Source organism: Lutzomyia longipalpis, chromosome 3 (genome assembly GCF_024334085.1).
Source record: "Lutzomyia longipalpis isolate SR_M1_2022 chromosome 3, ASM2433408v1".
NCBI lineage: Eukaryota > Metazoa > Arthropoda > Insecta > Diptera > Psychodidae > Lutzomyia > Lutzomyia longipalpis.
Window position 1 is genome coordinate 29128404 of NC_074709.1, and position 18136 is coordinate 29146539.

Below are 18136 nucleotides of genomic sequence, written 5' to 3' on the forward strand. Positions count from 1 at the left end.
ATCCGACTTGTAGAACCCGAGATATGACATGCCAACTTTGGAAGGCTATATCTCGAGAACGGCGACATAGATTTTCTTCATTTTTGGCATGGAGCTAGATAATATGGTCGGCTATAACATATCAAAAAATGAAGCAAATCGATAATGGCGTTTTCGAGATATTCATCGAAAACTCATCGAAAATTTTGTTTTTAATTTTTGGCCCCCTAGCGGTCACTTTTGAAACTTCTGATGTTGTAGAGAGTTGTAGGGTTTGTTGAGATCTTTCATTTGACCCCGGGTTGATCAAAATCGGTCAAGCCGTTTTCGAGTTATGGTCGATTTTCGATGAAAAATTGTGGCGGCCATATTGACTAAACGGCTCGACCGATTTTCGAAAATGAGGTATCGTTGGAAAGGTATTGATGGCCCCTACAACATATCAAAATTTGAGACCTCTAGCTGTAATAGCGGCTGAGATATAGCGAAAACAAAATTTTGAGGTTATTCAAAATGGCGGACGGGGGGGTGGGGGGATGGATTTGACCTCATAATCGGATTTCTTCAGGTCGATATTTAAACTTTGCCGTTTACCGCAAGTCTCTATCTATCACCGTTCTCTTGCAATTTAAGTTTATGATCCGGCCGGACGGCCGGACGGACGGACGGCCGGCCGGAAAAAAAAGTTTTTTGGCGCATACGTTTTTTGGAATGTGGGGACCCTAATTCGTGCTCATCCCAAGTTTGAGCCCGATCTGACGACTTTCGATTTTGCTCGGTACACAAAAGCTGTGTCTGAAAGAAACACAGCTAAAACATCGTTTGAAGCATTTGAAGGTTAAAATGATCATGAGAAGCATTGAAGCATATGCTTCGTTTATTTAGAGGAACAATTTCATGAGAATATTTTCCAGCTAATTTTACCTAAAGGCTCCAACAGATGGACGAGAAATTCCTCGTGCGGTGCGGCGCGGCGAGGTTTTCGTGGCCCATCGTCGCTTCGGATTGGCCGAAAAACGTTCTCGCACGGTGCGGTGAGAGTGTGTGAGCCATCTCTCGCTTCTGATTGGCCGAAAACCTCGCCGCACCGCACCGCACGAGGAATTTCTCGTCCATCTGTTGGAGCCTTAACAATGAAAAATCTGTTTGGTTTAAATGTTTCTTGAGCTTGTAGAAATTTTTTTCTAATCTGTCGTGTATTGAGGTCATTCCACAAACTAAAATGAATAAACTCCTTTACTTTGGATCAACAAAAAATTAATTTGTACGCATTGTTTAATGCAATAAATCCAGCAAAGCTGTAAAGTTTCCCCCCAAGGTCCTTCTATCTGCATAATTTTATTTCGATTTTATCTGCATTTCCCTTAATTCTTTGCCAAATTTTTGGCAAGAAAATCAATTTAAAAAAATTCGCCAAGTAATAAAATATCTCATCCAAAAAAACGAAAAGTTTAATAAGAAAGGAATTTCCGGATGGCAAAATTCATATGATTTCACAAATGAAAAGTAATGAGAACACGCTCTTGTTTGAGAAAGAAAAAATCCCATAAAATTCTTTGCGATAGCCACAATCGCTGGAAAAAAAGTTTTCTAATCGCAAGAAAGTCATTTTATTTACTTAAAATAAAACTAATGAATCAGGCCTAAGTTTTCTTTCCAGTTCATTTAATGCTCTCTTCGCATATTTAGCTTCAAAATGAAACATTCCGTCTTATCAAATCATTTTTTTTTCACTTTCCTATACACGGGCGGATTTTTCTTTCTAATTTGAATGCAAATGCGTGGAGGTGCGTTCGATGTGTTATTTGAATTTTTCATTTCATCTCCAATATTGTTCGATTCGGTTTCACTTTTATTCAAAACAATAATCATTTCTCCCGATCTAACAGCACAACACAACAAATTAACGATCACCCCATTGAGTGAGGAAGTTTGTTGTTTGATTTATGAGATTGAAGCGAAAAGCATTTGGCGAGAAAATTGGTGCGAATTTATTGAATTTATAATTTTTTTTTCATTCAAATGAATGAAGAAAAAAAATGCAGTAATTTTTCCACACTTTCCAAGGCGCTTTTCCCACTCATGTAGTCAGTGTAAAATGTCTCAAGGGGCTGTGAAAATTGCTTTTGCGGGAAAATGATCAATTTACAATCCATTCCATACATTCACTCACAATTTACGCATAAATACAATACCCGCAGCATTACGGATTAGAACAAACGAGGGGCGGTCAAGTAAACGAATTGAAGGTTCTGTTAGTTGATCTTGATATAAAAATGTTACTTTTGACGTTGAAAAAGGAATGACGAATATTCTTTAAATTAAAACTAATTTTGCAAACGAATAACGAATATTCTTAAAATCAGAACGAAACTAATATTCTCATATAAAAAAGAATATTTTTTAAGCTAATCTGAATTTCAGTAGAATATTCTTAAAGTTTTGAATGTTTTTAATGATATTCTTCGACAAAATTATTTTGAAATGAATAAAAAATATTCTCAAAAGTAAATGAATATTCCAAATCTTCTAAACTATTCATTCAGTTATCTCATAACGATCCGGAATTTTTTGTCCTGCAGATTTCACTAAGGAATAATACTGAGCCCGTATTATGTAACTCTCCGAGTGCTGGGAGGCCCATAAGAACTGTTCAGTCACCCAGCACTCGGAGATTACATAATACGGGCCCTGCACAAGCCAAAAAATCTTTCCGTTACAAAAAACTTTTTATTCAATTTTTATTCTTAAAGAAAATTAGAATAGAACAAAAGTAAACATAAAAATACAAATATTAGGCAAAATAGAAATAAATGAAAACTCATAGAATTTCAAAAAATCAACGAAAATTCATTTAAACGAATAAATTGAAAATTTATTATGATTAGACACAAATTTCCCGTACTTGCGCACCCCTTATCTCATTTTTCTCCGCAAGTATTGGTCAGAAAGCTGCTGTGCTGCTGTTGTGTTGTCTGGCTCCAGGCACAGAGAGTCCCATTGCCTTTCAGCAGTCTCTCGCCGGCATTCGAATGCGATGTAATACGGGAAACTTTTGCTCACCCCGTGTGCCACATATTGGCAAACTCATGTGACTTTTCCGGCGGGCTTTTCGTCGTCTATCTGTGTGTGCTTTTTTTTCCACACTGCATCACCGGAAGTTCACTTTTGTGCATAGTTTTCGTGTGACGTCACGAAGCTTTTGGATTTGATTTCCTTCTCACACAGACAATGGGTCATCACCTTTCGGTGTACTTTAGAAGTGATTTTCTTGGTAAATGAGTGATTTCCTTGCCCTTAAGAGGCAGGAAAAACTAAATGATTATTATGTACAGATAGTTTTGGCGCGCGCGCGTGAAAAATCCACGTGCAAGAAAATTAAATTCGACTCCCGGGGCATTAAAAATGTGCAGAGAAATCACGCATGAATGGAGTTCGATGGCCTGCAAATTGATTTGCATTTCAAATGGGTGCAAAATGGGTGATTTGTACGAAAATTTTCTTTGCCTTTTCACTCGTGGAATGTCCGCGGCTTATGCGCGAAGACAGGTGGTAAAAGAAATGGCAAAAAGTGTTTAAAAATTGAACTGAATCGCATCAAAAATGATTCGTTTGTGCGTAAATGAAAAATTTAAAGCATTTTCCTTTTAATGCTGAATAATTTAATGTTTTTTGTGTGAATGTTTTTCCGTGGAAATGACGAGGAAAAACTTTATGAAGGAATAAGATCCGCAAATCAAGAATTAACCGCAAAAAGCAATTTTTCCCACAGAGGAATTTTTTTCTCTTCATCTATTTTGTTCTAATTGAAGAACGAGAATTGCTACGAAGCCTCATAGGGGAGACTAGTGAGCTTCTCATATAGTGGCAAAAGTAGCAATTTTTACAGTAAAATCATTCCTATTTCATCTCAAGCTGTGATGTGGTTACAAAAAGGGAAATTATGCTGTTGTGAGCACAATTTTCCACACAACAAGATTCTTTCTTATTTAACTTAAATGTAAAGAGTTGACTTTTCCTAAAAGACAACGTGCCTCTAATTAGTATCGTCGCCAATAGGATGATGCATGCAAAAACTAATTTTCATGAGTCAGGGTCACAAAGCATTATCGTTGTTGGATAAACTCCACAATTATATTATCTTTTGCCTATACATGCCCCATTCGTCAATCGAACAGCTCTTCTCGCTTTTTGTTACGCTCCGTGAACTTTTGTGGCTTTTTTTTTCAAATCAATAAAATGTTGTAAAATCATGAGCTTCAGCGTGCAAAATTGAGCAATTGTCTGCCTCTCGGACTTCCTCAATTCTTTCACTCTACTATGAATTGCACAAGACACCTCTTTGCTCTGTGAGACACATTATTTGGTCACTCGTTGAAGTTGTTTAACACCCCCGAGTTGATAAAGAATTCGGGGGCGGGAAATTCTAGATAAAAGTATTTGAATCATTATAAAAGTTCTAGAATTGATAGCAAATTTTAAATGCTCTTGAATTGTTAAAAGAGTTTTTTATTTAATAGTCATAAAAAATATTTTAAAATAAACTTTTTTGGATCATGTTTGCCAGATATTTAATTTCCGGACTATAGAATTTTCCGGAAGAAATATTTATCAATAAGAAAAAGTTCTGGGAAGATTTTCTTTTACAGATTCTTATTATATTTAAGGAGTTGAATCAAAGCAAAGAAAAAAATTCATGCATTCGCTATATCTTTCAATTCATCTCATTCATCTTCCGGAATGTATTTTGAAACTTCCGGTAAACCAATGTTATTCTTATGAAAATATTTCGGGAAGAAATCTATTATGCATTTTTGCATATTTAAGCAGTTTTGTTTTAAAATTCTTTTTAAACAAGTTCGTGAGATTTTTAAGTTCCTGACTATAAAAATGAGGCTTCCGGAAGGAAATACATTTATTCATATGTAAAACTGATGGAAAGCTTCTTTCCAGATTCTGATCATAACTCTTTCTTGATCAAGTCTTCGTCAGTAGGAATTTTTCTTCTTCAACCAGGAGTTAAAAACGGAAATTCAATTTTTCTTCCAAGAAAATTTTCCAAGAAAAATCGAGTTTTTTTTCTAATAAAATCTTGAAAAAAGTAATACAAAAAAAAACTTCTTAAAAAAGTAGTACAGGCTCCAAAAAAGTAATACAACCGTTTAGAAAAGTAATACTGCTCCCAAAAAAAGTGCACTAAAGCAATCTCCTATCTACTCCCTTTGCAACTCTAATTGCCAATATAAATGATTTGGTTTGAAACTCTCGATCATCCACGAAGATCGTCTTCGTGGATGATCTTTTGTAAGCGCGCGAATCATCCGGAATTCGATAATTTTTTTCATTATTCCTCCATAAATTGATCTTCACTTACCTTGTGTCTTCTTCCTCTTCTATTTCAGATGACTCTGTGGACAAGATTGTGATTGAGAATCCCGCTCCGGGACATCATCCGGTGTTCCAGCATCAATCCTCGGTGTCGTCGTGTGCTTCAATACAAACGGTGCTCGTGCAGAATGGTCAGAGTGTCGAGAGGGCTGTTAGTTTGGCCCCACAGCCCCCGCAGGCTGTTCAGCTTCAACCCTCTGGGAGTCTCAGTTCGCTGACAAATGGAACGTTCCAGCAGCCGCAGCATCCGGTACCACCGGTCAGTGAGGATCCACTGAGTGTGGCCGATGTGGCGGATCTTCTTCATCCCCAGTACGCCATCATTACGGGCGGGAAGTCCAAGGATGGTTGCCCACTGATCACCTTTCCGGATCACAATAATTTCCAATCACTCGCCGATCATGATTATCAGAAGCTCATTTTGTATCTAACTTCAGTTCCATCGTAAGTTTTTCGGTTTTTTTTTTAAATTAGAAATTAAAAAATTGATCACGATCAAAGAAAATGCTTTTGAGAGGTCTTGTTTAGATTTTTCTTCTGCGGAGAAAAATCTCTAAAAATTCCACAAATTCCTCATTGTTTATCTTATTTCCTTTCGCGCAATTTCCTATTAGCTGGCACACGTTGTGAAGATCTTTCAGCGAGACAAAACCATCTTTTATTTTTGCAAAAACACTGAATGATCTCACCGCGGAGAAAATGAACGTTTAAAAAGTTGCACTTGATCAATTGATCGAATCGATCAAATCAAGATCATTCGTTGAGATCAATTCGAAGATCAAATTAATAAAATATCGTGGAAATTGCAAAGTCATTCACATTGTTGCAGTTTGCAGTTGAAATATATTGCACAATTTGTCGTGGAAGTTTTTTTTTCTGCAAAGAAATTCAATCCTTTAAAAAAAAAAAGTAGATCGCGCGCTGATGATCATTTCGACATCTTCACGGTGTCAGCATTTTGTTGCTCTTTTTTTTGTCTTCTTCAATTGAGAAATGAGAATGTTTGATCATTGTTTTGTATATTTGCAGACTCCAAGAAGCTGACTTGGGCTTTCATCTTGTCGTCGATCGCCGCAAAGATCGCTGGACGTCCGTTAAGTCTGTCCTCCTGAAGATCTCTGTTTATTTCCCTGGCGTTGTTCACGTTGTGTACGTAATTAGACCAGCTGGATTCTTCCAAAAGGCCATCTCTGAGGTTTGTTTATGAGTTTACTTAATGTTTTGCACAAGATGGCTGCCAATTCTCGAATTCTGGCAGCCATTTTGAGAACAGTTTTAGCAGTTAAAGGCAGTTACTTTAAAAATATGATTTCTAACGGTTTTTCTTTAATTTGCAGGTTAGTTCAAAGTTCTTCAAGGATGAGTTCAGATTTCGTTTGATTGTCTGTTCAAGTCTTGAAGAGCTCCACGATCACATCTCAAAGACACAACTAACGGGTGATTTAGGTGGGGAACTAACCTATTCCCACCACGAGTGGATTCAGCAGAGAATTGTGAGTTTTCCTATAAATTCTTTATCTTTCCTTAGAAAATAAAAGATTTTCGTTATTTCTTTGCAGTGTTTGGAGAAATTCTCAGGCCTAACCCATCAAGTTTCATGCAATCTGGACTCCTTCATCAGGTCAATCCATGACACAGAATTTCCAAATTCCGTCGAGGCAACACAGAAGCTTCTCGACGAGCAAGGTGCAGAGTATGAGAAGCTGAAGGATGACATTTTGGCAGCTGCAAAGCACGGTGAAGGACTCCTTGAGGATCTCAAGACAAGGGATGAAGGTGGGAAGGAATTTTCCGAAAGAACGGGTATTATAAGCTCCATTGAACGGTAAGTTTTCCCCTTGAGTAAACACAGCTAACCAAATTGTTGTTTGCTTCCATTTTTATTAGAAAATTGTTATATTTTTAGCCGTTATAGCTAAAAAATTTAATGTTTAATGAATTATTTGATTTATACTAACTCTGCACTGGTTGTTTTCACATTAAAAAAAATCATTTAATTAGTTAAAAATGGTGATAAGATGCTAAAAATGTTTAACCGCCATTTTTCACATTTACATAACCTCAAAAATATTATTGAGTTATTGGTGTTGTTTTTTAGAACTTTTAGAATTCAAATCAGATCATTTAATACACTGAAATCATTAATTCCATTTTGCATGATCAAATCACACACAAAGACACATCCACATTACAAACCTGACTGAGAAGAAGAAGGAGTTACAATTACAGAAAAAAACCACAAAAACACCGTTAAAAAACGAAGCTTTTGATTGTTCACATTGTGTAGTTTTGATAATGATAAAAGAGCGAGGAAGATCAATTTCATTTCATGCCCAAAATGCGCCTCATTCATTGCGATGTGTCCCACTCTGTCTCTGTGTGTGTCGATCTCGCGGGTATACCATCCCAGTGCAGGGAGTTTTTATCTAAATGTCAACCGTCTTGATGACAGTCGCGATTACCGCAGACTCCTGGTGCAGCTCGAGGAGACTGAGAGGCGCTTTGATGAATTCTGGAATGCCCATCTAACACGTCTCAAGCATTGCCTGGAGCTGAGGCGCTTCGAGCAGGATTTCAGGGAGCTTCAGGTGAGTTTTGGCGTCCTTTGCGTTTAAAAATGGCGGCATAACGCTTTTTTGTTTTAAAATCCTCCCGCAGATTAATTTTGATAGTCACTTGAAGACTGTTTCGGAGATGACGGAGATCGGGGAGACCGTTCAGCGAGCTGATACGCTCATCAAGGAGACAAAATCCTTTCAGAAATTGTGCCAAAGTGACATTGATCGTGCTGAGGAGGTGATCGCAACGGGGCAGCATCTGATCAGTTCCCGCGGAGCTTGTCCGCGGGAAGTTGTTCAACCCAAATGCGATGAATTGACGCGTGTTTGTGAAATTGTCACAGAACGTCTTGCCCGTCGTGTTGAGATCCTCGCCAAGAGTCGCGATCTCATGGAGCGCGTCGAAAAGGTACACAATTGTCAGCCCCTCACTGTTTTGAAGAGAAATAATTCAAAAATCTCAACGGTTTTTTTTTTAAATAAAATCTACTTTCAGGCGAATAAATGGTGTGCCAAAGGTGTTGAACTTCTCGCGTCGCAGCGTATCGAAAAGTGTTCCGTATCCGCCGAAATTGCCGAGCAGAGTCTCCAAGAGATTGTACAATTCCTCGCATCAGCAGCGGAATTCAAGCTCTCAAGTCCGCGGGAATTTAAGAATGTTTTCCAGGAGAGTACAACACCCGAAACTAAGGCTCTCGTCACGCAGGTAAGATCTCCTGAATTTCTTCATCTTCACACTCGTGATCATAAAAAAGAAGCTTTATTGGTAAATTTTTGTACGCAATAAATTAGCAAATATTTGCTGTGCAAATAAACAAGTTGGTGATAAGATGGGATTCCAATATTTGCCCATTTTTTCATTCTTCACCCACATTTAATTTCAATTGACATTCTCGCGAGTTTTCCGGGGCAATTCTTGTGCATTCGTGAGCATTTTGTGGGAGTTCTTGGGGCGTGAAAATTCAGGAAAAAAGTGATTTAATTTTAAAAGTTCTTACAGAAAAGTTATTTCTTCTTAAGGCGAGTTTTTGATAAGTTTTTGTGTTTATTTGTTGTATCAGAATTTGCATGAAAATCTGTGAAAATTCAAGGAAAATTCCTTAATTTTTGTGATAAGAAGCAATGAAAAATTCCGAGTTAAAAACGATTAGAAGAAGATTTTAATTTAAAATTAGTTGTGGTTTGCTTTATTATTATTATTTTCATTTATTAACCTTTGGAATGCGGAGGCCTTGGTAGTTACGTAGAATGCGAAGGTGGGGTCGTTGAACGACCCCAAAAAGAAGGCCAATTTTCTCCCAAACTATACAACCTGGAGTTGTCGGGTTAGTGCCTATAGATTCCTTATATAGTCCTCTTGCACCCTGCACCACAAATTCGCCGCCCTAAAATACTTAGAAGGAGATATTAGGGAAAAACATTTTTCAATCATTTTTCACAATTTCTATTTGAGAAATTTGCCAAGAAACTGCAATTTTTTTTCACTCTTCCCCACATTCCCCTAACTTCCCGCAAAGTGATAAATGGCAATATTTCTCGAATATTCTTTATTGTTTTGCACATTTACATGCTTCTAATTATGTTTTATGTTGTTTATGCTCTAAAAAATTTTCCGCAGCATGACCGTTACACCAATTTTTGAATTCCCTTCTTCTACATTTTCCTTAATAACTTTTCTTGTGGTGGTCGGATTGACCTCAAATTTTTACACAACCTCCTCAGATAACCAAGGAACTTATTTCCAAAAGATGGAACGCTATCTTTTATATTTATTAAGTTATAGCACGAAATATAGGGCTGGGGTCGTTCAACGACCCCACTGCTTCGCATTCTACTCTAACTACCAAGGCCTCCGCATTCCAAAGGTTAAGGAATGTGATAAATTAATACAAATTAATTAAAAGAGTAATTAATGTAATAAAATAATTATGTTGAAAGAATTTTATCAAAATGTTTCGGTTAAAAAATGTTGAATCGTTTTTGCAAAGAATTTTTTTTGTCAGAACTGTTAAAAATTATTAAATTAAATTTTTTGTTTTTTTTATGACTTTTCGATCATGATAAGACCTTCTTCAGGCCTTTATTCTTTACATATTTTCTTTTCTGTCTCTTAAACACTCCCAAAAAAATTTATTATCTTTCTTGACAAATAAATTAATTGAATATAAAGCCTTTATCTGACTCACTTATGCATCTTTGTGATTCTCAAGTATGCCATTCAACTGACTCACTACTGCATGTGCAGAAAATGACATTAAAAAAAAAATAAAGCAAAATCAATCGCTTTATTGCAAAATATCATCACAAAGATTGCAAATTTTCGAATGTGAAGGTGACAAAGAGTTTGCAAAAATTGTACATAAGCTAAAAAGAAATAAGATTAAAATCTTTTGTGATGGCGTGTGGTTTTTTTTTATTTTAAAAATAAAACATTAAGCAATAGCATTGTCAGTGTGTCTCTGTGCCTCGTCTCTATATACTCTCTACTCTACACCCTGAGTCAATTTATTAATATTTGCAATTTAATATTCACACACACACGATCTCTTCGGATCGTGCCTTTTCGACTTTTTACCCACAAATCTCCGCATTAGTTTTGTTATATATATTTTTGAGTCTCTCGTGAGATAATTGCAAACGTAATCAGCGTCATGCGCTACATATTGCCGCGCAAAGTAGAAGGAAGGCAAAATATACGTTTGAAAATCTTGTCCACTCCTCTGTATGATTTTTTCATTAGATGGAGAAATAGTCTATTTTATCTCAAGTTGTGCTCTTTGCGCGGATTTTTTCCGTGAACAATTTTTCATATTTTTCTGTGAGAAATTATTAAAATTTTAGTGGAAAGTGTTTGTGTGCGGATGGTTGTTTTTTGCATATGCCCAAAGTAGATTTTAATAATGTGATTAAACCACATCAGAAAAGGCCATCAGCCTCTTGTGGAGGAGAATAATCAAGTATTTTCACCTCCCACCGAGGAATTTCCTTTGGTGTCGTAGAGTCCAATTGTTGGCGCATCCCATAAGAAGAGACACGAAGGCGCGCGATGTGTTGATGAAGAGATGCAGAAAGAATCGTGTTTGTGATTTAATGATCTCTCAAAAAGACGACTTTCACTTAAGTTTGCTGCTGCGAAGATGCGCCAAATGAACGTAAGAAAAGCCCCCCTTGCGGCTCTTCCCAAAGCGCCGAAGACAAATTTCAATTTCCGATCTTTTTCTTGCATATAAAGTTGCAAATCTCCACCAAGTTCAAAGATTCAAAAGACGTTTGTTTGGATGATTGAAAGTCACAGATAAGGGCAAAAGGCATATCGATTTATTTTAAAACATTTCCCAAAAGAAAAATTCATTCGAAAACTTGTCTTAAATGCATTTCAAAAGTTTTATTTTATTTAATTCAATTTATTTAAAATTTCATTCAATGGAGCTTTTAAAAATAGATAAATTAATTTGAATGTTTTAATGATTTGTTTTTGTTGTTGGGAAGAAGATGGATTTTCGTGTTGAGATTTAAATGCGAAAAACTATTTATTTTATTTGGAAAATAAATTAGAAACGAATAGAGGAATGAAAGGAGTCTATGCACAATTGAGGTTTTTTTTAACATGATAAACTTGATACAAAATTCTGCAAAGGATTTTCTATTTTTTTCTGCTCATTATCTTTATTGTTTCATTTTGAAAAAAAAAGTGTTTCAATAAAAATTGCGAAGACATAAAAATACATAGTCTCCTCTAGGAAACAGTTAATGAAACACTTCATTAATAAACTTAATTAATTCCTTTCTTCGTTTAAAAATCTTTAAAGCTTTAAAAATATTTTTGAAATGTTTAATTGAGCTCTTTATCCCTTTAAAATTTTTTTACTTACCTTATTTCTATGGCGCGAAATTCAAATTAAATCATTTTCCTTTTAGAAAAAAAAATGCTTTAAATTCTTCTATCATTTGACTGATGAACCCTTTTGGAATTTGTGGGTTTATTTAGTCGATTTGTTGTGGAATATCAGTTGCAAATAAACAAATGACCGTGACACAGAATTGCCCAAGAATTCACGGAGGGAGGTCCGCGGGAGGGAAATGCATTTGAGTGCACAAAAAAGAGTACAATCGCTTTTGGTATTCAGGCGCACCACAGAGAACAGAAATATTGTTCTGCTTAGTTTATTTTCTGGAATTCTCTGCTCATTGATAAAATTCCCATTGTTCACATTTGAAATAAAATAAAAAAGAAATGTGTTGAGAAAAAGAATTTAAAGAGATTTGATTTTAAAATATTTTTCTGTGGGGTGTTTGTGATGTTGCAGGTCCTGCAGAGGATCGACGATGTTTCCTTGATGTGTGACAAACGTGTGGCGAGTCTCAAGAAGTTGGCCCTCAAACCACCACGTCCTGTGCAGACGGTCACCCCGGAGCCGGCTGTGCCACTCCAACCACCTGGAGGTGCTCCACATCCCTTCCGTACCCGAAAGTCCCCAAAGGTGAGTCAATTTTGTGCGACACATTCTCTTCATTCACTTTCTTCTTCTTCCATCAATTTAAACTGCCATTGCGCAATGTGCCTGGGCGATAAAGTTACGAATGCGTATCGATATTAATTTATTTTTAATATTTCTTTCGTGTGTGTGTGCTCGGCAATTTCGTCTCTCTCTTCGCATTTCTTGGCACTTTTTTTTATGCAAATTCCATCAGTCTGATGAAATTTCTTTGCCATACATTTTTACAATGATCGGATGAGCTTTCGCGCGTGGGGTCTTACCTGTCTCTTGTACCTACAACACAAACCGTTGTGCAAGAGAGAAAATTAACATTGAGTGTGAAAAGGCGGGAAAATCTCTCGATGAGTGAATTATTGCCACGGAAATTCCTCAAGGCTTATTTATTATTGAGAGAGAAAAAAAAATTAATAATTTTCTTTTTTTTTCGAAAATTGCCATCTTCATTTTCCCTCCCATGGAGAAGAAAAAAAATGTTGCATAGACTGATGACTAAGCAACAAAAATTCCTCATTGATTTTGTTGGTACGACCTGCAAGAGGTGTGTGTGCGCTCATTAACCTGTTGATGATTGTACTTTCGAGCTTTGCAATAAAAGAAGTGATATAATTTTCATGAAATTGACAATTTTTAAGTGTCGCGCGCACATACACCTGAAGTTAATTACCTTGTTTCCGATCACTCACAAATTGTGATATAATTCAGTGAATTTACGGTTATTCTCAATTTAACAAGAAGCACTAAATTTCTCACTCAGACCAAATTACCACACTCAAGCGTGATATTTCAACGTTAATTTCGAAAGGTTTTCTTCTATTACAGCATTTTTGATTTATTTTGTAAGATTTTTTGAAAATTCTAGCAGATTTTTATCGTTTCTTCAGCGTGGTATGTTTGATTTTCCTGAAGAATTCTTGTAGTCATTTTAAAAAAAAATTGTGCTCTTGGATTTTCTTTCCTTTCTTTTCGTTAAAATTAGGTTAATTTGAAGTAAATTGATCTAATTGTAATGAAAATATAGAAAATAAAAACTAAAAGAATCCTTTAAAAAAACTGCAAGAGTTCTTCAGAAAAATCAAACATACCACGCTGTGGTATCTATCAAAGTCTGCTAGAATTTTAAGTGAATTATTTGTAAATGAAAGAAGTTTTCAATTATAACTTCTGCATTGTTTTAATGCTAACGTTGAAAACAATACAAATTTTAATCATTTTTAAAATGTAAAATTGAAAAATTTCAGTTTAATTTTTTTTCGTTTCATTAAATGTCAAACTACGTCTGTCAATTGAACTTCTGTCAAAATTCAAACAAAAATTTCAAACATCCAAACGATCATAACTACATAAATCATCACTCTTCATAAAATTTTTACTTAAAGTTTACAAATTATTAATGTCTGTATTTAATCTTCCCCCCTCAATGATTTATTCTCCCATTAAGGTCTCTATTAAGCATTGTAAAGCAAAACTTGCAGATGTAACGTACACAGAAAAACCCACTGAAGGGGCAAAACGAGTCAATTTGCAGTATTTAATACTTCTTTTGTAATGTTTAAAATTCCCAACATGAAAAACCATTTTTTGGCATTGAACTTATGCGTAATTCATGATGCTTCTTCGCGCGGAAAACGATTCATTTTGCACAAAATTTTCTTTGCTTTTTGGGTTGATTTTAAAATATTTTAAAATGCAAACACATAATTTTTTTTTAAATGCAGAAAGTAATTTTTTGTGTGTGTTTTTTTAAATTTCTTTTTCATTAGAAAACATTTGAAGATGAAAAAAAAACTTTCATGGGAAGTTGTGACATTGAAAATTAAAGATGGGAATATGCGAAGAAGGAGAAAGAAGTTGGGTGTGCGCGGAGATGATGGATGGTCATGAGAATGACCATTCTTTATCGCCAATTAAAGTATCGCGCAGAGAGATTTAGCTGGATTGCTTCAAGATTGGCGGGCAGAGAGCACGTGTTTGGGTTAGAGAAACAGGAAGGTTCTACTACACCGCAAAGTCATTAAATATTATTGATGGGTTTTGCGATTCTTCTCTTGAGTTAGAGAATATTTCCGCATAAACTTCGCTTCTTTGAAAGAAAGAAGAACTCATGTGTAGCCAACTCCCGCAACTTTCTGCGCGGACTTTTCTTGAAGGTTCTTCTTCTGGTCATTTTCTCATACAAGTAGCAATTTCTTTTGAGCAAACTGTTACATATTTCTTGTGCTCTTAATTGCACCAAATGGACAACAGTTAATTTTTCATTTGCTTTTCAGAGTCAAAGTCGAGCACTTTTGGTCAAGCGCCACAACCTAAATTACTTTGAGTAAGCTCACTGACCCATTTCTCAAGCCAATGCGCGCAAGAAGAGAATGAAGATTTGAGGTTCTGACCTCTTGGTGAAGGTGCGTCAATCCCTCCGAAGACACAGAGAGAGAACAGTTCTCTCTATTTGAATAAATTGTTTCTATTCTATATTCTGTGATAGAGAATTGAAATTATTTTGCGCCACAAAAAAGTGTCAAGAACAGCTAAAAATGAGTTCTTTCTCTTCGTCGCATCTAACTGTTCTCATCCCACTTCTTGATCATCTAAATTACTTCTTCTGCGGCCGTTCCTCTCGTATCCACGATCTTCCCATTAACCATAACACACACAGAACACCTATTAGCTGCTCCTCTTGCCCCCCTAAATGACCTCCCGCGATGGCCATTTGGGCGCCCCATGTGCTTGGAAGAAAGGCAAACAGGATTGGAATATGGGTCAAGATGAATCTCATTTACATTCCATTTGGGATGAGGAGATATTCTGGTCAAGATCAATGACTTCACGAAGGTTGTTCTCGTGCAAAAAGACATTTTGGGCATTCTCGTAAAGATCCATTATCGCCCACCTTTCACAACGCGAGACGATTTTTTTTCTTTCTTAAGGGGAGATCTCCTCAAGAAATAGAGGTCAATTCGTAAATTGAAATATTTTGACGGTGAATGAGGTCAAGAATATTCGTTTATAAAGTGCCGACAATTTAAGCAAAAAATGCTTTTTGCATTAAACTTAAAAGGTTCAAAAGATTAATTTCATTGCAGAGTGATTGCGGAGAAATTAACGATTAAATTATTTTTAAATATTTGAACAAATGAAGAATGGAGATTGCTGAAAAAATTGACCAAGAACTGCTAGAATATTCGATTAAATCATAGAAAAAGTATTATTTAAAACAAGATAAAAAAGATTCGTTTTAGTCAAATAAAATTTAATTGAAACTAATAAAAAATCAGTAAAATCACTGCAAAAATATTGCAAACTTTCTACAATAAAATTTATCAAAAAAAAATCTTCCAATAAACTGATTGAAGCTACTTCCTTGTGGTTTAGCTTGAATGGGGCTTAATCCTCACCTATGAATGCAATTAATTAGGCTCTATGGGTACATTGTAAAGTAATAAAGTCACCTATAAAACGGTTCTTTAGACTCTCAAGGTGGGATAATCAATAAAACAAACATTGATCATCTTTTCCCCCGGATTTGAAGTAGAGAAAAACAAGACAATTACGTATAAAATGATCTTTCTTCTGCTACGCTCTAGTCAGGGACAAAAAGTCTGGTCTCTGTAGATTAAATCACGAACTGGTATTTCCTTCATCTTTCTCAAGTTGAATGACACACTCGTATTGCAAACAAGAAAAGCCCAAGGAGGGTCATTTGGAGGAACTTTCTTCAGTCTTTTTTTTCTGATGGCGAAATTGAGCTCAGACGGGATGAGTCTTTAAGGTTTGGCTCGCGCGCGAAAGTCCCACTCATGAGTTAAGGAAAAAAAATTGCCCACAAGGCCCAACTTCCGCATAATGTTCTCACTGTGTGTGAGAGTATTTAGCCCCCCGGTGCGAAATATTTCTTTCGCGCCCAATTTATGGCCTTCGGAGCGATGCTTTTTTGTCTCTTAGGAAGTGCTTTTGTTGGACTTGAATTAGACGGTTGGAAAATTGTGTAAGATTTCTTTCTTTTTTCCCCTCAACTAAATGACCAATCAATCATGGCGAATCACTCAATAAATTCAAAGAGAGATATCCCGGCATTTTTAGGCTGATTTTGTCTACCTTGCATAACATCTCGCACGAGCTCTTTTTTCTTTCGTTTTTTTTTTACGGGGAAGGTGTCTGTTGTGTAAAAGGCCTTAAACACCTGCCTAATTCGACAATTTAGCACATCTTTGGATTATCTTTTTGCCTTCCACATGCAAAAGGCGGCGCAAATTGAAAATGAGAATCTTCTTCCTTTTCTCACGTAACTTCCGAAACGATTTCCCGCCATTTCTTCACCGGACACGTGATGATTTCTTTTAAGTAAGTTTTTTGCATGAAAGAAAATTGCTAAACTCCGATTGTTTTTTGTGTGGAGAAATGCCTTTAAGAAAACACTGAGAGGCTGCTCAGTAATTGTTTTGACGTATACGACTAGTGAAGTATAGTTAAGAAGGGGGTTTGGATGTCTAAAAACCTTTAAAGCTTAAGATTTTAATTTGAAGATCAAAAGATAAGCTTTAAACGTTAGAAAAGAAGAGTCAAGCGTTTGGAAAGAAACTTCGAACAATAAATGTCAAAATAAACCGACAATTTTGAAAAATAACGTTAAAATAGCATCAATGAATATTAAACGTTAGAAAAAACAGATTAAGAAATTAATTTCTTCGCATTTCTTAAAATTAATCGTTCCTTTTCTCATCTCTTTGTGCAACTTTTCATTAATTTTTTAAATAATTCAATACAAAGAGATACGAAGATAAAAATGTCTATGCAATTTAAAGATCCATAGAAGAGATCAAATCGAACGTGACAAATCGCAATGTTTGTAAAGTGAACGGTTGGTAGCACGTGTGTACCATCGTTTGGTTAATTTCCCGCGGAAAAGCACGCGGCTTGCGTTTCAAAATGAGAAGAAAAGAAAAAAATGTTGCACTGAGGCTCTCTTGAAAGGGGGCTCCACGTTGGGCAGGAGGATGCGCGTACAAGTGAAAAGATCAGCAAGTGCTGTCCCAAATGCATTCCCAATGAGCCCATCACCGCATGTAAAGAAAGTCTCTCGACGAAGCCAATGAGAAGCAATGCATGCGTGTGAAGATCGAAGCCTGTGAGAAGATCACTCAATGACAATTGTTTCGGGGAGATCTTCCAGCCACGATGCTCAAAGACACAACCATTTGGGGGATTCTCTCAATGTGCAATTTTGTGGTGTGTTGCCTATAAAACTTTCACTCAATTAATTGCTGCCATTTCCATATTTTTGTCCCCTGTCGGGGAGTTCTCTTTTGGCGTCGTTGAAATTCGATCTTTCTTCTCAAAGGGAAAGAGTGAAATTTTGTATTTTTTTTTGCACGTACTTTGTCTCCAAATGCGCAAAGGTTGGCACTTCGGAGAACAATTTGTCGTCACGCTTCTTGATCCGCGTGCATTACACAAGTTTGCAATTAATGTGGACATACAAATCGCTCGCTTCTTCACTTTTGCAAATTGTCGGCGTCCGTTGAAAGCTCATGACAATATGTTGAATGAAAATTGCGTGGATCTTATCGTTCAATTTTTTTTCTCACACTTTTCTCATAAATATATAGTGTGATCTTCAATGAAAAGTATTCAACGAAAGAAAGGGGTGGATAAATCGCATTATTTTTGTTAATTTTGGGAAGGAATTTAATGTGAAGTTTAAGTCAGAAAAACTGCCAG

General features: G+C 36.1%; 1 protein-coding gene across 13 annotated transcripts in view; it reads left to right on the plus strand.

Annotated features, from left to right (window-relative positions):
- Nucleotides 1-18136, plus strand: part of LOC129793708 (guanine nucleotide exchange factor DBS) — a 54881-nt gene that overhangs the window by 9126 nt on the left and 27619 nt on the right. For 3 of the 13 annotated variants that reach the window (XM_055833918.1, XM_055833923.1, XM_055833925.1), the window contains exons 2-9: nt 5382-5811; nt 6397-6562; nt 6705-6860; nt 6927-7192; nt 7835-7955; nt 8026-8334; nt 8422-8631; nt 12233-12406. In XM_055833918.1, coding sequence (XP_055689893.1) covers nt 5382-5811; nt 6397-6562; nt 6705-6860; nt 6927-7192; nt 7835-7955; nt 8026-8334; nt 8422-8631; nt 12233-12406 — 1832 coding nt within the window. Of the gene's footprint in view, nt 1-2982; nt 3254-5381; nt 5812-6396; nt 6563-6704; nt 6861-6926; nt 7193-7777; nt 7956-8025; nt 8335-8421; nt 8632-12232; nt 12407-18136 lie in introns of those variants that run through there. The other 10 variants (XM_055833916.1, XM_055833919.1, XM_055833920.1 and 7 more) reach the window with 6 other exon arrangements.